We start from the raw sequence: 24,543 nt of genomic DNA, 5'->3' as shown, positions 1-24,543 counted from the left end.
GGCACCCTTTAGCGTCAATATGAGACGCAGATAGAAATGGGCCAGAAGGTGCCTCCTAGCGGTCTAACCCTAACCCTACCCCAGACCTAAACCTAACCATAACCGAACAAAGCTCTGTGCGTGTCATATTGACGCTAAAGGGTGCCATGTGCGTTGGATGTAGACGAAATGTCAAAAGCGTCAGTATATGACGCCCTAGGATGAGAATGCATTGAAATTGCATGTATTAAGTGATTTTTATATAACATGTCTGACATTCTGCATAGGCCAAGAACTCCCTAGAATTTCCACTGTGGTGCAGGAAATACTAAACCCCCAAAAATCCCACTTTAAAAACATGCTTGAGTAGGACTATTACCATAACCTGCTATTATTCACTTCTACCATATCCTTCCACTCATCTCTCTCTCATTCTCATGTATTCAACACGCTAGACAGAACACAGAAACAGTGCATAGACAAGGAAAGTTTAATCCACTTTACAGTTACAAATGTTTTAAAAATACAAATCATTGGCGTCAATATCGAGCAGTACTCCATTACAAATACAGTAAATATCTATGATGCACTGCATCCATACAAGTAGTGGCTCAAAACAGCTTTTACAAGTCTTACAAAAAAGGCTAAACACAGTATGTATATTCTGATGGTTATACATATTTATACAACATACTGTCATTAATATTTTAGTTCAAATCAAATCAAAGACTACGGTGAAATTCAATTTAAACACATTAGGGAAATTGACATAAATCTCATTTTGGTTTAGAAATAGTTTGTTTAGAAAGAGAAATGACTTCAGTTTTTGTTTTAAAGGATAACTCTCGCCAAAATGCAACCTAGGGTCTTTTTGTTAATCTACCCGAGGCAAACTTTCGTTTAAAAGCATAATTAGAATGGAAACGCCACTTTTAAGTTTGACTGTATTTTCGTTTTCGGTCAAATTGCCTTGTGAATGGGAGTGCTTAGGGCATTTCTATGATAGCGTCAAAAATGGCTATTTTTAAAACACTAAGAAGGCTCGACACAACATGAAACTTTGCTGGAAGTATCACCAGGGGCTCTACACATGAACTCCAGCATTGAGAACATTGTTTGTGTACACAGAGTTTACTAAAAAGAAAGATTTTGAACAACTCACTGTGTTTCCATCCGCCTGCATTTTGTCAGTCAAAAGTAGTCGATCTCCGTAACAGAGAGGAGAGTAAAGCTCCTAAAGCTTAGTTCAATATAAATTCACGGATAATTTGTTGTTTTGTTGTTAGTGAAAATCAGTATTGACCTTGTATTTGAAAAAGGATCCTCATATAAGAAACAATACTAAAATTCAGAGTCAGTTCATCGCATTCGGAGATCGACTATTTTTGACTGACAAAATGCAGACGGACACAGAGACAGTGAGTTGTTCAAAATCTTTCTTTTTAGTAAACTCTGTGTACACAAACAATGTTCTCAATGCTGGAGTTCATGTGTAGAGCCCCTGGTGATACTTCCAGCAAAGTTTCATGTTGTGTCGAGCCTTCTTAATGTTTTAAAAATGGTGATTTTTGATGCTATCATAGAAGGCAATTTGACCGAAAACGAAAATGCGGTCAAACTTAAAAGTGGCGTTTCCATTCTAATTATGCTTAAACTAAACTAACTAAAGTTTGCCTCGGGTAGATTAACAAAAAGACCCTACGTTGCATTTTGGCGAGAGCTATCCTTTAAAGAGTCAAGCCCTTGAAATTAATTTTGCATAATTACTAAGACCAATGAATCAAATGTTTGGGTTTGCAAATATATTTTAGGAGTGAGGAAAAATGGGGCACTTTTTTGCAGATTGTAAATCTAATATTGTTGCCATCCTGAGTTGGTTTAAGTTGGTACATTTTCACACCGTGTTCATTCCCAAACTTCTTCCAAGATACTGTCAAAAACACTGTCCAAAAGACATGAACAAATGCAAACCACAACTTCTGCAGAAAGCATTCAGAAGCCAGAGAGGTAGCTATCAACTCTTTATCAAGGAGAACAGGGATAGTCAGAATGACATACTACTCTTACTATATGTGCAGTGTGCATACTGAGTGCGGTATGTGCGGAATACAACAGTATTCCGAATGACGCTATCGTCCTAAATCTAATTTTGACTCATCATTAAAACTTCATTTAAAAAAACATTTTAAATTATAGGGGCAGTATATAGTAGGCCTATATAATGTGCAGTATGCATTACACAGCATACTTGTATTCCCGTCTCTGTCGTTAGTTCCATAGCGAACATTTTTTTGAGGTTTACATTGATCTTAAATTGAACTAGTAAACTTATTTTTTCTGCACTTTACATTTAACAATAGCATATATTTCTGAGTAAACATATTTATCTGTGTATTTACAATAATCTTTTTATGTATGTACATAAATCACCACAACATGCTTAAATCATTTGCTTCTGACTATATCAACATATATATTTATGGTAAATCCTCATTTCCACTGTCTCAACCACAGTTACTATGCAATATCTGTGCAAAATACAATCATACATATATTTCTGAAAACGCCACAGCATGTAAAGGGCTACCACAGCAACAACTGATTAGTTCAATTGAATTTATTCTTTGACCCACCATCTCACAATGGCACCTTGATCAATACAGGAGGTCTGCGCAAGCAACACTGCAGGCAAAATCACATGACAGGATGTTCTTCACCTTGCCTTTCACTATTAACTGTTTTGCACCTTTTTTTTTAAAACTTTAATTTCATCCTTCTTCATCACACATCTAAAATAAATTCAGAAAGCAGATACAGCAAAATCAATAATTAAATGAACCATTTGTTTTCATCTTTTATTGTTCATTAAAATGTATAATTCTTGGGTTTTATTTAAATGTTTTTTTTTTTTTTTAACCTTACATTTTCTTATCTATTGGTAAACGCAGATCCTTGAATGCCGTTCAGCACCAGAATGAAGATTTTAACCCTTCCAACAACCATTCTGAACATTATAGACAGATAACAGAGGGTCTATGAAACTGCTGTCACAAATCAGACTTGCATGATATTTGTATGTACTTTTACATAATCAATAAATCCAAAACATTTGGTATCGTTTGAGAATTTAGCACTATATATTATGTTCATCCAAAGCAATTACCAGCATATAGACGTTTTTGAAAATAGTGTTTTCCCTAAAAACAAAAACTTAGAGAAGGCTTCCAATGCATTATGGAAAACCACCATCTTCCAACAAACCCGTGGGAAACTCTTTCCGCAAACATCTGGAGATTCCAATTATGTGACTTTTATGAAACAGTTTTTCCATCTAATGTTTTTGTTTTTTTGAAACTTCTGGATGGGAGTGAATGGAAACAAACAAAACAATAAAATTGGAGTCAAGTCACACATTCATGTCATTTAATGGAGGTTACTTTCATACAGGTTCCAACATTGAAAAGAATCCAAATTTTCAAATATAGTTATATAATTTGGACCACAGCCTCGTAGTGACATGATTTCGTATCCTATAGTTCTTGTAAAACAACCATTTAATATATCAAAATTCTCTGATTTCTATATACTTCTAAATATTTCCTCCCCTGAGTACTGTTAATGTTGTAATAGAAAGGGGTTTACAAAAAAACAAAACAAAAGCTTTGCCGTATTTACAGGATGGCAGCATTAAACATTAGACATTAACAAAGCGTCCACCGACAGTGCATAGCTTAGAATAGCCGTATATATGCCTTGTAGGTGAATCTGATGGTAAACAGCTATGTTTTAACGTGTACAGCTTCCAACATTCCCAAATGAAAAGATGAAACGAAACATGTTTGAACGAATAAAAAAAGTAAAACATTGATACTGAATCCATGAAGGCACCACAGAAGACATTTGAAGCGAGAAAGACGCTCTTAAACATACTGACAATGAATTCATGATCGGTTGAGTTGACTTAGTGTGCAAAAAGACATTGAATGTAAAAAAAAAAGATGTTTCAAACACAAACTAAAATATCATTTACACTTAATCAGCGCTTCTTATGAGATGTGGCAACATGGATCTAAAATCTGTTCGTACCTTAGTTGAAAAGAAAGAATATATATCATTCAAGGTGTGAATTTGAAATGGACAATTTTACCATAACCCAACGCCAAAGTTCTCAATCGGATAAAATGTTGCAGAATCTAAAATTGATGTGTATTAAACTAGGCCACATCCCAGCAGCCACTGTGGCAAGAGCTTGCATTTTGAATGAAAGGAGAAACAGGACTGCATACTTTTAGTTTAGGAAAAGAAAAATGAAAGTAGTCGGTGTTGTTTTAAAAAGTGAGTTAAAACACTGTCCAATCTCTATCCAGCTCCCACAAAAGCATATATTACCCATGCAGCGCCTGTGGCAATCTTCTCGTCTCTTTTCTTTTCCAACTCTCATTAAACAGAATCCCTCCATTGGAATAGTAGTGACCACATTCCCACCTGGGTTCTTTACACTGCAGTGCCTCCAAGTGGATGCTGGAGCTGCTCAGTATTCCTGGCCAGACTGGGGGTGTGGCAGGACTCCAGTGGAAAAACAGGACAGTCAGTCATTGGTTACTGCAGGATGATTGACACTCAGACCCGACTAGTAGGATGGACATGGTAGGTGCAGTTCTGGATGTCGTTCCCTTCACCGACACCCTCGGAACAGCCGCTGTTTTCCCTCCGCAGGGCTGGGAAAGAGAGAGAAAGCTTAGCCCTCATTTAAATTTTCATCCCAAAAAAGAGTCATCCTCATCACTGCAAACATGAATTGAAATGAATAGAATTATATATTATTTAAACGGTAAAATATTTTCAGATTATGTGTTGTACTTTATTTAATTTATGCTAATTTAAATTAAAAAATGGTTTGGTTTTCGATACTGTATTCATTTTTTTAATACATTGCAATAATAAAAATGAGACATGTATTTTTTAGTGCTGTCAATATTAATCGCAATTAATCGATTCTAAAACAAAAGTTTGTGTTTATATGTGTGTATTTACAGTATATTATATATATAGTGTGTGTACGTGCCTGTGTATAAATATATACATATATATTTATACAGTATATATATACAGTGCAATGCATAAGTGAATACACCCATGCTAAAGTTGACTAAAAAGAGGAATAAAAAAATAATATTTTGGAAATTGAACGTAATGCCTTAATTTAAAAAATTAGGAAAAATCCAACCTTTAAGGACACCAATTTTCTTTGTGAATGAATAATGTATCGTAAATAAATAAATGTTCTTCCTTAAAATACATGGTGCATAAGTGAGTACACTCCTATGTTAAATTCCCATAGAGGCAGGCAGATTTTTATTTTTAAGTATTTTTTTAAAAAAATTTTTAGGATACTATGCATCCTGATAAAGTTCCCTTGGCCTTTAGAATTAAAATAGCCCCACATCATCACATAGCCTTCACCATACCTAGAGATTGGCATGGGGTACTTTCCATAAGATCATCTCTCAATGCAAATCAAACTAGCTTTTAGGCTAACTGAAATAAAACCATGCCAATCTCTAGGTATGGTGAAGGCTATGTGATGATGTGGGGCTATTTTAATTCCAAAGGCCAAGGGAACTTTATCAGGATGCATAGTATCCTAAAAAAATAAATAAAAAAAATACTTAAAAATAAAAATCTGCCTGCCTCTATGGGAATTTAACATAGGGGTGTACTCACTTATGCACCCTGTATTTTAAGGAAGAACATTTATTTATTTACGATACATTATTCATTCACAAAGAAAATTGGTGTCCTTAAAGGTTGGATTTTTCCTAATTTTTTAAATTAAGGCATTAAGTTCAATTTCCAAAATATGATTTTTTATTCCTCTTTTTAGTCAACTTTAGCATGGGTGTATTCACTTATGCATAGCACTGTACATATGCATACATATGTTTGTGCACACACACACACACATATATAAATATAATAGTATATATACACATATATTATATAAACACAAACTTTTATTTTAGAATCGATTAAATCGCAATTAATTGATATGACAGCATTCGTTTTTTTTTAACATTACAGTTATGAAACTTTGTGAAGAAAAAAAAAAATTAAAAATTGGTTTAAAAAAAGAATGCAAAAAAAAATCAGTGTTACTAAAATAGGCTTTGCTGTCCCCTTATGTAAAATATAATTTCTGTCTTTCTTTTTTTATATTATGGGGTGCAATTTGTTCTGGCTTGACTAAATACTGAAATATACAGATATATGATGGGCAGATATATGATTGTGGTTTCAAGTTCAGACTGTGTAAATATTTGTTTTGCTTCATTATGACTGGCAGTTGATGATAGTGTCTGTCTGAATGAAAGGGTATGCAAAAACACAATAGGAAATGTAAATGTGACATGTTTGGAGACTGACAGCTCTCTTCCTCGTCCCCCTCGGGCAGCAGCAGGTGTCCGTGGCACGGGCTGGGCAGGGTGGACTGCATTTGGCCCTCCTGACTGGTTCCCAACTGCAGCCTGCGCATGTGACGAACTACAGCTGTGGCATTAAATGCTTGCTGTGAATGATAGCAAGAGAAAGATAGCCACTGAAATCAGAAACCATGCTTTACACCTTTGCAGTACAGACTTTCTCAGATGAGGTCCTTCCACTCTCATATGCAATGATTTACCTTCCACTTGCTTTTGGCAAAGTTCTTCTTGATTTGGGCACTGACAGATTCATGGATGTTCTTATCCAACGCTGTGTCTCCAGCAATCCTGAAGTACAAAACACATTTATGTTCAAGTTTCCAATGTCTCATCTGGCTGTATATGTGCCAATACAAGCAAAATATATTTTTGAGTAGCCAATCTGTTGTTTTAAAGCAACGGTTCATCCAAAACACAAAGCTATGTCATTATCTATTCCCACCTTTGTTCCAAAGTTGTAATGCTCACTTTCTCACTACAGTTTAACTCTTATGAAGGTACAGTAGATAGTCAACCAAAATGCATACACTCAAAAAAATAAATAAATAAATTTATTCAGGCCCTTCATAGATATGACGCATTTCAATTTCGTTCACTTTACTTAAACATATCTAATTAGCAGTAATACGTATTTATAGTTAATGAGTCAAACATCAAATATTTAAATAGTGTCATCTATGTAATTTATTTAAGTTTGATCAACTCAGTTTAGCTAGAATTGGGAAAGAGGAGCGCCTTCTGCACATGCACTCAAGTCTTGTTCAGTTTAATTAAAATGAGCTGAAGTAACATAATTTTTATGTGTTCAATCAACCTAATATATTTCAAATTGAACTTTACTTAATTCATTTGTGTTAAAACTATAACATTGTTTTATATGTAAGCAATAAGGTACGAGAGGCTGTGCTGTATCGTGAATAAGTAACGGAGTGCCTGCAACCCCTTCAGCCGTTACTTATTCACGATACAGCACTTGCCGCGAGTACCTTATTGCTTTTATAAAACGGTTGCCACACAATACAAATATTAAAGCCGAAAAATTTTTATCTATGCAACTTTCATGAAGTAAAATCACTAAAAGCATTCCTTCCGCTGGAAAAAATAGTCCCTGACCATAAACAGCAACAGAAGTTACATACATTATTTCGCCAATAGATGGCGGCAAAGACCGTCTTTATGAGTGAGTCAGTCGGTAGAGAAGACTTTTATATTGAAAAGACTCAAACTTGTTTTCACGGAGAAGGAAGATGCAACTGACAGATGACTAACGTTATAGGCATGGGAAAACCCCTTAACGGTTAACTGTTAAAAGGACAATATATCGAATCAATTCAATGAACAATATCAATGAGATCACACATGTGTTTAAGATGCTAAGAGTGGTTGCTAGGGGTGTTGTAGTGATACATAGAACCATTGGGTGAAGTGGTCATAGCCGTGTTTTATCGTGAATAAAGCACAGCTATTGACCAATCAGAATCAAGGATTGGAACTAACCGTTTTATAAATAAATAAATAAATAAATATATATATATATATATAAAAAACACTCCTCTTTCCTAAATCTAGCTAAATTGAGTTGGTCAAACTTAAATAATTTTCATAGATGACACTATTTAAATATTTTATGTTAGACTCATTAAATATAAATATGTTGAAGTAAAGTGAACAAAATTTAAATGTGTCATATCTATGAGGGGCCTGAATAAAGGGGCCAAAATTTCAATCGCAATTTACTGAAAATCTTCCCCTCAGCCACAGCTCTCAAACGTCGCTTCTGTGTTCTCAAACGTCATATGACACGATTGGTTACGACATTAGTGAAAACCAATGGCATTTGACATCATTGATGACAGGCCTGGCACAACTTTTCATGCGTATTCGAATATATTAATGAGATGTTAAAGCTGTAGCAGATTTTCAGTGAATAACGGCATACAAATATAATGTATAAAGCATAATGTAATTTTTGCAATGTTAATTTTTTTTAACATACAGCCTCATACTATTTAATCAAATATTAACACTCCCTCGCAACAACATCTCTTCTCTGATGACGTGTAACACATGTAGTACTTCTTTATGGTTATTTTTTGTCATTTTCTGAGCTCTACAGCATCCACCCCTCTATTTATTTTCACTGTAGAGAAAAGAGCAGCATAAACAATATTCAAAATATTCCTTTTTTGTTTCACAAAAAAAAGTTATATGGTTTTGGAATGACACAAGTGTGAATAAATGACGCTTATGGAAAGAATTCCACAAGCTCTACATCATCTGTAACAGGGAAAGGTATTCATTGTGTTCTTGGATCCGTTGACAGATGTTTGAAAGGTGATGGTTCATAACAATGTCTGACTGCCTTTTCAGGCAGTAAAACCACAACATCTGGTAACTGTAATAGTTATGCCAATAAATATCTGTATGTAAGCAGTCATTTTTTTTAATTGCTATAAAAGAGACTGTAAAACACAAAGTATTAAAGTCCTATATGTGAGATTAGATTTACAGTATAATTGTTGAAGATCAGTCTCAGTGTGGAGTCTGAATTCATACCATGGGTGTTGAAGAGCCTGTTCACACGTGTAACGCTGGTTGGGATCTTTTTCCATTAAATGCACAATAAAATCTTTGGCTGAGAAAAGAGCACATTGTTAAAGTTAAGAACATGACACAACTGTTTCCATAATGTCATTGAGAAACAAAGGAAATGGCAGAGAAAAAAAGAAAGAAATATTTTGACTCTTCAAATATATTTGACAGCCATTATAGTTTGATAAAAGAAAACATGAAAAGTCATGTTTTATCAGCAATAAACTTTTGAAAATGTAACATTACAGAAAAAGTTTGTGCTATACCTGAGTCGGAGATATCATCCCAGTATGGCGAATCAAACTCATACTCCGCCTTCAGGATCTGCTCAAAGAGCTTGGCATCATTCTCATCGTAAAATGGCGGATAGCCACATAAACTGAAACGAGACAGACAGATGGTGAGCCCAGTTAAACTCTTATGAACAAATTCAGTTCAGGTACAACATTAGGAAATTATAGCTGAAGAGACAGAGGACAGATGGGTAAAAATGTAAGAATACACATGTAAAAGCAGCAGCAGTAGTGGCACTCACAGGATGTAAGCGATGACCCCGATTGACCAGCAGTCCACCGCTTTACTGTACGGCTTCTGTGCCAGAACCTCAGGAGCTGAAGATCAGGGTAAATCAGATCAAACATCAATTCACACGTTTATCCATTCAGCCCACCGGGTCAGAAAGCTTTACAACGGACTATTTTTGATTAAATAAAGCAATAAGTCCCGCAAAGCCATGTTTTACAGTGAATTCACTGTAAAACACGGCTTCAAGGGGCTTATTGCTTTTATAAAACGATTACTCCATAAAAATATTCATTTTAATATTTTAAACACCAGCAACAAAAAATATAACGTTATAACACATTTATTCCTCCGCCAAGCAATGTAGTTCCAAAGAGGTTGGAGGGCGGAGCCAGGCTAAAGCAACACATGCAGCAACAAAGAATCACAAACGGCAGTTGCGCAGTAACACTAATGTAATGCGGTCACAGGTGTGTGTTTGTGGAGTAAAACTAATGTAATGCGCTCACAGGTGTGTATTTGTGGAGTAACACTAATGTAATGCGGTCACAGGTGTGTGTTTGTTGAGTAACACTAATGTAATGCGCTCACAGGTGTGTGTTTGTTGAGTAACACTAATGTAATGCGGTCACAGGTGTGTGTTTGTGGAGTAAAACTAATGTAATGCGCTCACAGGTGTGTATTTGTGGAGTAACACTAATGTAATGCGGTCACAGGTGTGTGTTTGTTGAGTAACACTAATGTAATGCGCTCACAGGTGTGTGTTTGTTGAGTAACACTAATGTAATGCGGTCACAGGTGTGTGTTTGTGGAGTAAAACTAATGTAATGCGCTCACAGGTGTGTGTTTGTGGAGTAACACTAATGTAATGCGGTCACAGGTGTGTGTTTGTTGAGTAATTTACAACGGCTTTGAACGCGGCTCAACCAATCAGAATCAAGGACCGGAACTATCCGTTTTATGATATATAAATATATCGTGATTTATCATTCCCCTTGACCCATTTGTGATTTCTGCAAATAACTGAGGTACCACCTCACTTCAAATATTGCTATGTGCACTTAATTAATTGGTATATCATATAATCAATTTGTTATTATAATACAATCAATTGAATATAATAAATTATATTAATTATTTATTACTTACTAATTAAAATTGTTAATCGATTGACAGACATTATTTGGCTGGAAACCCACAGGCTGTAAGTTCAAACCCGAGAAAGGATCATCATCATCACAATGTAATTCATGGAAATAAATTCCAAAGGCTCCAGTAGTGTGACAAAAAAACATATTTCCTATCATATTCAGGTTATCCCTGTTAGATTTTACAACTATGTTAATTTTAATGTTGGGGAAAAACTGGTAGTATTCAAGATGAGAATACTGGTTGTGGTTATAGATACATTTTTAGATATGTTGTTGCTTGCTCCTCTGCAGTCATCCATGTATAGTTAGCAAAGAGACTTATACCCAAGTTCACTTCTCACGTCTTCTGTATAAATAACCTACATCTAATCTCCCTGACACACATACAGGATATTCTTTAGAATTGGGTGCACATGGAACCAGTTTCAACCAGTCATTTCTAAAGCTATGAAAACTTCCAAGAGATAAGGTCAACAACTGAGGGCATACAGGTATACCAGAGGTTCTTACAACACACATTTTATCTGCACATTTTATCAGAAAAGATTGATGTTAGACCAAGTTTACACCTGGAATTTAACTACATGTCCAGACAGAACATTTCATTGATATTCTCAGTTGTTTTTTGTGTTTATTATTCTCTTCAAGTCAGAAATAAATAGTGTTCCAATCCTTCATCAAGATACATCTACCATACTTTTTGCATATTTGCATATGGAGGCGTGTCTTACCTACATATCCAGGAGTGCCACATGCTGTGCTCATCACACTATCCGAACCCTCAATCTTTGACAGGCCAAAATCGCTGATCATGATTTTGGAGTCTTCATCCAAACTGTAGTACAGCAGGTTCTCTGGCTGAATCAGAAAACAGACACAAAAAGGTGATTGAAACTTTTGTGTGTGTGAGTGGTATATACAACACACAGAAAAAGTAATACGGATGTTTACTGTCACACTGGGTTAAGTGATCACACACACACACACACACACACGCGCACACACACACACACACACACACACACACACACACACACACACACACACACACACACACACACACACACACACACACACACACACACACACACACACACACACACTCTCTCTCTCTCTCTCTTTGTACTCATGTGTTAGCAGAGAGACGTAATTAACCCAGGCAAGAATCACATTGAACATCCTTCACTGCACTGGTTATAAACAAAGAAACTTTGCATAACGACTAGCATAACTAATGTTAACTGTAACACCACAAACCATGAAGGACAGTTAGAAAAATTGCATGATAATAACTAACTGTTTCAAAATTTTAAGGGTTGATCAACAATGGTGGATAACAATGTAAATGAGCAAAACTCATAAAAAAGTGCATTTACACAACTGTTCAAAAGTTTGGGGTCAGTATTTTTTTTTATATAAAGAAATGAATGCTTTTATTCATCAAGGATGCATTCAATTGACTAAAAGTCACAGAAATGTAGCTTGAGCAGCAAATCATCATATTAGAATGATTTCTGAAGGATCATGTGACACTGAAGACTGGAGTAATGATGCTGAAAATTCAGCTTTGCCATCACAGGAATAAATTATATTTTTAAATATATTACAATAGAAAACAAATATTTAAAATTTCACAGGTTTATAGTTTTTACTGTATTTCTGATTAAATAAATGCAGCCTTGGTGAGCATAAGAGACTTCTTTCCAAAACATTAAAAAATATATATTACTTTAACTTTTAAACGGTAGATGTAAATGAAAATAAAAAGCGAAATATTTCTACATGGTTTCTAGGGTGTTCAGGTGGTTGCTAGGTGGTTACAATGGGGTTCAGGGTGATTTTTGATGGATATTTACTGGCCAAATTCCCAAGATATGGCTTGAGTCACTCATAAACTGTTGAATAAATATAGTATAAATAATGCATGTATATTGGAGAGGGGGGGGGGGGACCAGGAATTACACTATCTGGACTCAAACTCACATCTCCCAAATGAGAACCAGGATTCAATGTGAATGAGTCAACCACTAGACCACGACACTGACCTAAATGACAATTCTTAAGATAAAATGCAGTACAGATCCTTCATTTTGAACTTATTCTAAAGTTTTCAAATGGGACCGGAGACATTGATTGATCCATTTACCTAGAACTACTTTCCTGTTCTCTGGGGGCAAAGACCCAACTATTAATATCAAGAGCACTATCAAGGTCTCCTGAATGAAATGATAAAGCTGGATGGGAAAGGAGACTTTAAATTTTCAGAACAGATTTCTATCACTGAACGGTTGCTTTAATCTGCTTGATCTGCAGACCCGTTTCCCTCCAGACCAACTGCCGCCTCACCTTCAGGTCTCTGTGCACAATGCCCATGTCATGCAGGTATTTCACAGCGTCCAGGATCTGCTGGATGAGCTTACTGGCATCTTTCTCAGTGTAAAATCCTTTTTCCACAATCCTGTCGAAGAGTTCGCCACCGGACACTCTGCCAATGGAAAAACAGAGAGATGCTTGCAAAGCCGTCTTTCACACACACACACCAACGCACACGCTCACTTCTCTCTCGTTTTTTTACCCGAGACAGACTGGCGCACAGCAGGATCCCAGCAGAACCACATGCTGATGCTGTACCGCACCATAACCACCAGATGAAGCTGTTTTACTCATTTTATGTTGAAAGACTAAGCAGTCACTCTCTCTCTCTCTCTCTCTCTCTCTTACACATTTACTTGCTCAGTCTCACTGTGGTAAACTTCAAAGATGACTCATTAAAAGTGCTGTAGTAAGAAGTCGATTTTATTCCTCAGAAGTGGTAACACTACCTATACTAAGGAAATGTCTAATTATTCTCTTGCACTATGAATACTATGGTAATATAAGTTTGGACATGTAGCATAGACCAGGGTACCCTACTGTTTAAAGTACTTTGGAAGAGCAAGTAAATTCCATGGTATTTGAATATGCCAGTTACTGGCTTAAATCAAAGTACAATATCATGTGATACCATCACTACAAAATGGTGCCACAATAGTGCTATTCTTTTGTAAGGATGATCTAGGTTTTACAACAATAGCATTATTATAAATAGTTAATAAAAATAATAATAATAAAACAAACATTTAAAGGAAGAGCTTCTCCACCCTTCCTAAAACACTATTTGCTTTTTCTATTTGAGTGAATTTCATGGACATGTCAAAAAATGCCCAGGTCATATTTCACATTAAAAATCAAAAGAACAAAAACGAAAGAAGTACTATTTTGCATGCAGGTTTTTATTTTTTACATGTGACATTTTCTCTTCCAATTATAATTACCATAATACAAACAAAATCCCATTCTCTATAACAGTGTTCCTGGAGTCCCCAACACTGCACATTTTGCACGTCTCCTTTCTCTGGCCTTGTCCACACTAATACGTTTTCGTTTGAAAATGCACCTTTTTCTCTCCGTTACTTTTTGAACAAAGCTTTTTAAATTTGAAAACGGCGTTTCCGCGTTGTAGTGTGGACTGTGAAAACTGAGGTATTTGAAAACGATGACTCATGTTTATTCATCATGTGGCGCATATTGTACCATATTCTTGTTTATACCGCTATTGTGTCTGTTATGTGCTATTCACTTTCTACTTTAATCCGGACACATTTGAAAATGGCGATTTCGTTTGGATTTGTACTGTGGAAAAACAATGACATTATTTACATTCTAAAGTAACATTTTTGGTATACTTTATGGTAGTATTTGTTGTAATTAATATCATTTAGACTTATTAAAAAAAACTTTTTACAGTAATGAGAATGATTTGTTTGTTTTGTTTTATAGTAATGAGAAGTTTTTCACATTATGGTAATGAAATTTGTGCTTAATTGTCATGAAAATAATTTCACAATGCAATAAATTTCATTGGTCCTGAAATGTATAATTTCTTTAAGACATGTAATAGGAATATAGATTTTGGGGTGAAATATGATCTGGGCATTTCTGTGAGATTCACCCACTTGTGGAATGGACGAGACATGCTGTCTATGTGCGTGTCAGGTTACAGGGACACATTATTCAGCAGTGAGTGTTTTGTCTGTTCGCGTGTGTAGGATGAAGGCAATGCTGAGGGTGGGATTTCATAGTCTGTGGTATTTGAAGCATCAAGACTGTGGGTGCTAACACACACACACACACATATATATATATATATATACGCACACATACAGAGTTAATGCCTCGCTGAGTTGAAAGCCTTGGCAAGCTTGGAGTCCTGCTGTCTGCATGCAGAGCTGCCATCACCCGGAAAATACGACAATGAACATCTCTCGCATCCTTTTCTGTCATTCTGTCGCTCTTGATCTCTCTGTTAACACAGCTGTAGTGGAAACCGACCCTTTGCTGTGTTTCTCTCTCCATCTTTTGTCACCCGTGATATAATCTGTCTCTCCTCTCTATATACACATCTAACTCTCTCTCTACTGACATTTCGGATGGTGGGTGTGAAGAAGCAGGTGTGAGCATATTTTCCTGGCTCCGTTCAGCTTATGCGCCTGTGTGCGTGTGGTTGTTTAGCCTTTTCCTTGATTTCTCAGTGGAAAAGACAATAGCGAAGCTCTCTGGCACACAAGTAATTAAAACAGGTTGACACTATGACACGGCGAGAGAGAGCCGAGGGGGGTGACACACAGAGTCATGCATTACCTGCTCCTCTGTAGCTCTATGGGGCCTGTTAGAAAGACACACGATAGATTCTAGTATTGTGTCGTGAGTCTCCTGTGGGTTTATCTAGATGAAATGTGTCATTATTTCGATGTTAAAATGCTTTTTTCCCCCTCAAATGACAGCTTAATATGCAAGACCAACTTAAAGGTGCCGTAGGTGATTCTCTGCAGAAACATTTTTTTGTTATGCTGGTTGAAAGTCTCCTCATATCCTGATAGCAATCACTCTGTTAAGCGGTCTAAATGTATTTTTTATAAATATATGTCGTCTGTGGAAGGCGTAGGACCACAGAATGTTCGTTCAATCGTATCGTTCGGTCTGAACGGTCCTATAGCATGTGTTCCCTGTTGGTCAGTGTGTGTTTGCATACCACTGCGCAGGCTGTTCACGCAGACATAACAAGTCATCAGCGCGTTCACGTACGCTGTGCAGACAGAGCGAGAATGGCAGGCAAGCAGCAACAACAAGCAGACTCTCATCGTGGAACCCTGGCATGCAAGAAATATTAATATACACTGATATGTTTTGCTAGCTAAACAAACCGAAAACTAGCTGCATCTAATTCCGTTTTTAAAAAGTTGTTTACGTTTGGTATTGTAGTGTTACTAACCGGTGAATGACACATGATGTATTGCAGTAACGTTGTCTCCGGTCTTTTTGGCTGTGCGCGTTCATGCTTTCAGGAGGCGTGGCTTTGGACGGCGATTTGCAGGGAGGGTGGGACGTACGCTTTTAGTGCCATTAGGCTAAAGTTAGCATTTTCCCAGATGTCCTACTGCACCTTTAAGTCTAAGTGAACCAATTGCAGGTTAATTTCCCTCAAAAAGTCTCTGAGATGTTTTCAAATCATTTCTCTGTTTGTTTGAGCATCCAGACCAGGGGTATGTCTCCCTAAGAACTATGATCTCAAGTTCTGTCGTTATTTACATAGATTCAGTGTTTTCTGAAACCATATGAACATTTGCAAACAGAGTCGCAAATTCAGGGTTTTTGCACATTTTTTGAAAGTAAAATTTAAGGCTCTTTAAGACCTTATTAAGATCTGAAGATATAAAATAATACTGTATATTAGGGGTGTGCAACAATGACAAAATGATTATATCTTAATAATTTCAAAGACTTCATTGATAACAATAATTAGATGATATTTTGTTGAGTAAACAATAATTAGATGATATTTTGCTGAGTGTGTTTTTGTGCTGGTACCATGGCTGGTTTAGGCCTGTTATTGACAGCTGACTCACAAAGACATTCATATTATTGCGGTGGTCAGTTCACAGCAGTGACAGAAATTCACTTTTTTTATTACAGGACAAAACTTTTTTTCCCCTAAAATTGTTAGATGTATGCATCATTGACAATGCGTTGTCTAAAATGTAACTCACAATGTTAATTTATTGTTCATTTAACTGTTGTATAAAATAAATCTCACATTTGCAATCGTGATGATATTTGGGGAAAGTGCACTCTTGCTCATGTGATATTGTAATATAACTACACCATAATTGGGGCAAAATTGGGGCCTGTGTATCTTGAAATTTGGGGGCATATAACTGCACACATCATGCAGTGAAAGCGTGAGTGACAAACTCGATGTCAGCTCGCACATCGTTAAAACTATAATTACGATATAATCATAGACTATACGTATCGCACACCCCTACACACAAAAAATGAACTTACAATTGAACTTTGAGACAGTACGTAATACGCTGTTGTAAATGCTGCGAATTGTCAAGTGAACAAGCAAATCCACAAAGAAAGAATAATAAAAATCATACAACGCTAATTAGATCATTTTAATTTGCTTAAGTATTTAGATATGACTAAGTTAAAGTGTCATCTAAAATTTAAGATCTCTCATAAGTAAAAATAAGACTTTTTATGACCTTACATTTTTAAATCAAATGTAATACTTTTTAAAACTTAACCCTGAAATTTATGTGGATGAAACTCCAGCTCTCAACCCGTGGTTAGAACCATCGTTTCTTGTTAGTGTGACGTGGACTTAACTAGATCATGCTCACAATAAGCAAGCTAACATGCAGTGCATTCTATATCTTTTATTCCGTATATATTTCAAATTTCATTCTACATCTTTTGAAAACTTTTTTCGAAGTGTGCGAAGGAGCGTATGTGCTCTAGTCTGACCATTATTCGATCTCGAATCGATTAATTAACAGAAGTTGTTATAACAGTCATGACTAAGTCATTTCCCTAACAATGCATCATACTATGGTAGTTAAAGGAGAACTCCGGTCAATTTTAACATTGAGCTCATTTTTTTGTACATTTGGAGTGCTGTCAATACAGAGAACAACGACAAAAATCGGTGTTGCCTACACCGAGTTATTCTATTTTTAAAATTTGCACCCTGTTGACTTCAATAGGGCAAGTAGTAAGCCTGCTTTTTAGCCTCTTAACATCCTTTAAGTGTCATTACAAGTGCACAGAAAATGTGAGTGATTCCTTCCGAGTGAACACGGGTGGATCTGACTGCAGTAGATGTTAGAGATATTAATAAAAACGAAGTTAATTCAGCCAGCGCTCATACCTTTGTTTACATCCTGTTTTCGGTGGAACGCCATAGTAATTGATTGTCGAGTTCACGCGCGTGATCATTGGTAACTAAACCTATGCGCGTGAACTCGACAATCGATTACTATGGCCTTCCACCGAAAACAGAATGTAAACAAAGGTATGAGCGCTGGCTGAATTAACTTCGTTTTTATTAATATCTCTAACATCTACTGCAGTCAGATCCACCCGTGTTCACTCGGAAGGAATCACTCACATTTTCTGTGCACTTGTAATGACACTTAAAGGATGTTAAGAGGCTAAAAAGCAGGCTTACTACTTGCCCTATTGAAGTCAACAGGGTGCAAATTTTAAAAATAGAATAACTCGGTGTAGGCAACACCGATTTTTGTCGTTGTTCTCTGTATTGACAGCACTCCAAATGTACAAAAAAATGAGCTCAATGTTAAAATTGACCGGAGTTCTCCTTTAAGCAGTAAGTTACGTCGTTGTACAGAATAAAATCCACCCCAACCAGACACAGCAACACTGGCTCAACCAACAGAATGAGGTTGGGGCGGGGCTATTTGTTTAGTCAACCAATGGCAGATTGAGAAAGTGTTCAGTAAAAATAGTTTAATGAGTCAAGTGGGGAAATTACACACCTCACCTTTAAACAGTCAGTCCTTCTTTAAACTGACTAGTGTATTTATACATGTATGGTAAGTCTTCTCTTTCCCTGTGTGGTATATTAGTAGATCTTGAGCTCAGAGGAAATTACACTTTTTGCACTTTTATTTTGGCTCACTCTTGACATGCAACTTTGAAGATGACAATAACGTCATAAACCTACTCTACTCATTGTGAAATGTGGTTATGCTGGCTGAAAGTGTCTTCCCATCCTGATAGCAATCACTAAGTTAAGAGGTCTAAATGTATTTATACGTCTATATATCGTCTGTGGAAGGCATAGGACCATAAAATGTTCATCCAATCATTGAATTCGGTCCGAATGCAATGATACAATGTCCTATCTGCCTGTCAATGTATGTATTTCCATACCTCCACGCACCTTTTCGCGCAGATATCAAACGTCATCAGCGTGTTTCATGCTATGCAGAGTTAGACAGACGTCAGTCACTGAGCAGCGCAACCGAAACAACAGCCACCATTTACAGTTTCTACTGAACCAAAACAACAGGCTTATGCTGCGTTTACGCCATAACTACTGTAATTTCAAAGAGATGAATACCCGTGACTTGAATTTATGCGTTTCAATGGCAACACTATCAATGCCGAAATAAAACTGCAGCAGTCAGGTGGTACAGGCCAGAGCTCTTTAAGTTGTTTATGTTCATTATTATTTTAATGTTATGTGCTTTGAGACATGAGGTAGTTTAACGCCGTCTCTCGTGATGCTTTTGTTTGCTCCCTGATGTGTGTGTTCATGTGTTTTGAAGGAGGCGTGGTCTCATGTTTTCAAAGCTAGCTCGCTATTGCTAGCCTCTCTGAAAATCGCCAACCCTACCTTTAACTGAATGTTATTTATAATGAATTGAAAATGTATAAAACACAATACAATTTTTAAATCTATATAAAATGCAATAAGCTGAACTAAAGAGAGCTTTTCTGACCCCCAAAGTAGGACTTAATTTCATAGTTAAAGTACTTTTATTGTCTTTGAAATCTGGTTAAAATGTACTGCTGAATGTCCTGACAAGCATTTATGGTAAACTAAACTATAATGTAATTTTTATTGAAATGTATAAATCATGTATTTAAATATTTGTAATAACACATTTGTAATGATCAAGTTGCAATTTACAAATTTACATTTATTAGCTCTAAATGTAATATCAAATAACACACTACAGTTAAAATTATAATCAAGTACTATACATGTACTTTTTAGTATGTTAGTCAGGACAACAGATAATTAAAACTTAAGGTCCTTGCGTTTTTTCGTATTCGTCATTCGGTGGCTCTGAATTGTCAAAACACCTCTCAAAACGCTCGCTACGGATGCGAAAAACGCAGAAAATCGAACAATTAAGTACGCAAGTACGCAAATGTGATGATGTCAAAGCTTAACCAGTGCATTGCAATCATAGCAGTTTCCACTAATGCCATTATAGTGTCTCCTTTGGCTGAGAATGTAACATATACTTACACTGTGTTATGGAAGAGTTCTGACATATTTTAGAATAGCCTACAATTAGAACACAATTAGAACATGTACTTATGTAGAGAATATTTTGGGTCTAAATGACTACATTTATGTATGGTAGCAATAATAATAAATTTAACAATGTCTGTTCTCTACCTTTGCATCTCTGCTGCAAGTCTTTGATTGATTCACCATAAAAGCCACGCAATATCTAAACTTGGAGAGCCTTTAAGTCACGGAAATGAACGAGTTCGAGATAAGGAGCTAAAAACGGCAACCAGCACATGGCAGCTGCACTAGATAATAGCTGAATTGTTTGGAGGTCGGCTCATGTACTCTATGTGGAAAGCTGGAAATATGGTACAACAGCAAAGTTAAAATAAAAGATCAATCACTCACAGTTGCATGACAAGGTAGAGGTGTGATTTACACTCATAGATGTCCTCCAGGGAAACTATGTTGGCATGTTTAATCCTGAGAGAAAGAGAAAGGTGGGAAAAAAAAACATGTCAACCCAGAGATAAGGCAACATATCTAGTCTAAGTACTTGGTGCTTATACTTCCAGAATAAAAAGTAGCATCAGAGACCAAAATTATATACAATCATTGAACAAAAAGTTCTATGATTGTATATAACTTTACACAGGAAAGGTTAGTTAAGTGACTTCATCACACTAAAATCATGTTGACATGCTGTTTCTGTCTTGTAGCATACCTTTGAAACAGTGAGTATATTTGTGGTCAACCAAGCTTAACATGTACTGAGCATGAAGTATTCCTTTAAGGCACGAAACCAAGAGCATTATATGCAAATCTTTTTGGGTGGAGGCAAAAGTGTCAAATTAATGCTTCGTTTTAATTAGTGCTTCACAGCGCATACTAACAGGTTTAATAAGTCTGTCTCCATGAAAGCTGATCTGATTCCAGATCTGTCCTCGTCCAGACCAATCTCTGCCACAATGTTCTAGACCGTTAAACTGACCCAGAGATGCGTCATTAATATTTACCGAGGGGATCTGGAATCAGGTTTCTAGTTGTCTATAGCCTGAGACGCAATGTAAATATGAAACCAGGTCTGAGTGCATTGAATCCTGAAAAAGAGAGTGAGAGGAAAACCAGACAGAGGGTTTCATCAAATGTCTCATGCCTATTACAAACATACTGTAGGACATGTTACTCACAACAACATAATGTGACATTTGCAGAGCAGATGGCACAGTGAGACACTCGTAGCAAGAAGGCAACAGGCACATCTCACAAAAGCATGGAGAAAAAGGGTTTCATCTTTAATTTGATCAGCGGCCTTCAGCGGTTCCATAAGAATTTTTCCTATCCATTTTCTTCTCCACAGGGATTTCAAAACATTCATCAAAAAGAGTTACAATCAACCAACGCTACAAGACTAATCACAATATCACAAACTTTCATTTTGAGCAAAAAAAGTATTTGAAAATTGGATAACACAAAAGAACTAAACTTATTATTATTATTATTAAGGAATGAACTACTAAACTACTCATTGGAAATTATGGAATTGAATCAGAAATGACAAAATATTGAAACTTTAAATTTATATTTTTGATTAAAACATTATTTAGTTTGGGACTGCAAGATTCATTAGATTACATTAGACATTTGATTCAAGTCTGATTTTTAAGATTTATTCAGCATAAAAGTTCAAATTAATTTGTCAAAAGTGACAGTAAAGGCATTTATAATGTTACAAAACATTTCTATTTCAAACAAATGCTGTTCTTTTGATTTTTTCAAGCTTTTAATGAATCCTGGAAAAAATGTATCATGGTTTCCACAAAAATATCGAGCAACACTATATGATAAAAATAATAAATGTTTCTTGAGCACCAAATCAGCACATTAGAATGATTTTATGACTGAAGACTGGAGTAATGATGCTGAAAAATCAGCTTTGCTATCACAGCAATAAATTACATTTTAATATATATTAAAAACAGAAAAGAGTTCATATTTCACAATATTATTGTTTTTACTGTATTTTATCAAATAAATGCAGCCTTGCTGAGCATAAGAGACTTGATCTTACCAACTCCAAACTTTTGAATGGTAGTGTATATTTTTATATAAATTAATAAAGGCAGGGCTTGACATTAACGTTTTTGCATACCAGTCTACAACCACTGTTGCTAGCGGTTTTCCAAAGTTACAAGCCACTCATCATTTTCACTGGCCACAATTTTGACATCGATGCGATGGTAAAAAACTGCCATATTGATATTTTTAATATTATCTCATAATTTGGCAGCAGGTTTATTAGGCTGCTGTCACTTTAAGACCTGACGCACATATCCATTATACTTCACATGCGTTTTATTTCTAAACTGTTATGTTTTTTACGTTTAAATTACTTTTACTTAAAACATAACTGACTGTGCTTACATGAACACTCTCCAAGACTGGCATTATGACATTATTTTGTGTATTTGACTGTTTAAGTGCAATAAGCAGCAAAAAGCACTACATTTAGTACTGAGAGGCGGCTTTATCTGCACGCACTTTGGGTGTGAGCACAAAATCTGTGGGAATTAGTAAAATTGTGCACAATACTCGAAATCCCACACTGAAATTCAAGCCCTGTAACACCAACAATATTCATCCGGAGCAAATGAAACGAGTGAGTGAGGAGAGGCGGGTTTGTGTGCCACTCGCTGTCAGAGAGATGAGAGAGAGAGAGAAAGCGCAGCTAGTATGGTGTATCTATTCTGCTGAAAATGAGTATTGGAAGTGTTTCAGATATTTCAGTATCGTTATGTATCGAAAAATCTATATTTTTGACAATACTACATTGCACTTATTTTATTATATAAGATCCTGTTTTAAAAGACTACAGCTGAAAAATGTATATACAGTATTATATATAAAATTCAACCCACCAAAGTGGATAGTAGGGATGGGGGGTGTTAATGTCAATCCCTGAACATAGGTTTATTTTATGTATCCATGTATGAAAATGTTTATTTTACTTATTTTACGTGGTTCCATAGGTACAAGATGTCATCATCATACTCAATCCCAAATCTGTCCGACACAAGTTTCATCTTTGTTTGATGGCGATTCGGGGAAGTCCAAATAAACGAATCGCATAATATGAAGTAAACTCGTACAGAAACAGGCTGCAGTGAACACTGCGTAGGAACCCTGAGAATCAGAACGCAGCTTGTGACATATTGAACAGACTGTACTTCCCTCCCACACAGCCTTGAGTTCATTCAAATTAAATATGCCGTCTATTCTGACTAAAGTCTATGAGGGGGTGGATTTTGTGTTAGTCTAGTGCATAATAAAGAAGAGTTAAAGAAAATTGTATCAACTAATGTCACGCATCTTCCTCCGTGACCCCTGACTCTCAGTCTTCACTGCCCCCACAACAGCCAACAGTCCAGCGGATTTTCATTGACTTACAGAAGGACTGCGTGAGTGTGTGTGACATGCGGGGGCTCTAATTGAGCCGAACGGTGGAATCCCACACACCTCCCCATTGGCGATACGACACGACAGAGGCACCTGAATGAGTCACTGAGGATCTCTTCCACTCATTCTCATTCTTTCTCTCCCTTTAGCAACATGTACACTCACCCACTCCCCTTCTCGCCTTCTCTCCTTTCAGGCATACTGGTGGCCTCGTCTTTGCCTCCTTCAGAATCTACACACCTCTCCGACCCACACAACTGTGGGCAGGCACGATTCCACAACAAGAGTATTATTGTTGATGAAAACTATTGCTATTATAAATGATTAACTATTTAATTCTCACTTATATAAAATAAAAAAGTATAAATGTGAGCTACAATAACAACAAAAACTAAATTAAATCAAAAGACAAAATCATTTAAATTGCTGTCTTTGAAATGAATGCTATTTAATTGGTCTTGGGTGCATGTGACTGGCATCCAGTTATCATCTTGAAAATCTAAATTATTAAGTGTTTTTATTTTGTGTAATAATGACTTAAGTCCTATTCACACCAAGGAAAATAACTATACCAATAATGATAAAGATTTAGTATTAAAAATCGTTCTAAATATAAATGAATAGCAGAGTCCAAACCACAACTATAACAATAACGGCACAGAGAAACAATATAATTTAAAGGGCTGGATTATTTAAAGGTGCAGTGTGTAATATTAACAGCTAGAGGTTGAAATGGGAACTGCAGTCAAAATTCAAAATATTGGAGAGATTTTTTTCCCCCACCCCGTCCTCCTCTGACTTGACGCTCACGCGGGTTGCCAAATTGAGAACAAGCAACATGCTTTGACAATGGAAGGCGACGAGCCTTACACTGTAAGTTGATGAGTTGATTTATCCGTGTTTAATAAATCTCAGAACCGATGGATGCTGAGGTTTTTTAGGTTGGGTAGAATATGCAATCTTTGACCCAGTTCGTTTGCTTGTGTCC

The 24,543-nt window shown here is 36.2% G+C and overlaps 1 protein-coding gene and 1 long non-coding RNA gene across 3 annotated transcripts in view; one reads left to right on the top strand and one right to left on the bottom strand.

Annotated features, from left to right (window-relative positions):
• The first annotated feature begins 458 nt into the window (after positions 1–458).
• On the top strand, positions 459–4,610 carry LOC307150425. Its single transcript, XR_013819719.1, has 2 exons — positions 459–1,397; positions 4,428–4,610. It is a non-coding gene; the product is annotated as an uncharacterized lncRNA (long non-coding RNA).
• camk1b (calcium/calmodulin-dependent protein kinase Ib) overlaps positions 2,751–24,543 on the bottom strand; it is a 58,772-nt gene continuing 36,979 nt past the window's right edge. For both annotated transcript variants that reach the window (XM_079857648.1, XM_079857647.1), the window contains exons 4-12: positions 20,508–20,582; positions 13,070–13,208; positions 11,455–11,581; positions 9,586–9,661; positions 9,317–9,429; positions 9,015–9,093; positions 6,659–6,746; positions 6,403–6,544; positions 2,751–4,697 (exon numbers count right to left, since the gene is read on the bottom strand). In XM_079857648.1, coding sequence (XP_079713774.1) covers positions 4,600–4,697; positions 6,403–6,544; positions 6,659–6,746; positions 9,015–9,093; positions 9,317–9,429; positions 9,586–9,661; positions 11,455–11,581; positions 13,070–13,208; positions 20,508–20,582 — 937 coding nt within the window. In that variant the 3' untranslated portion in view covers positions 2,751–4,599. The remainder of the gene's footprint in view (positions 4,698–6,402; positions 6,545–6,658; positions 6,747–9,014; positions 9,094–9,316; positions 9,430–9,585; positions 9,662–11,454; positions 11,582–13,069; positions 13,209–20,507; positions 20,583–24,543) is intronic.

This window comes from Squalius cephalus (assembly GCF_949319135.1).
Source record: "Squalius cephalus genome assembly, chromosome: 22".
Lineage (NCBI taxonomy): Eukaryota > Metazoa > Chordata > Actinopteri > Cypriniformes > Leuciscidae > Squalius > Squalius cephalus.
Note: the sequence above shows the minus strand (reverse complement) of the source record. Positions and strands in the feature narration are given on the sequence as shown.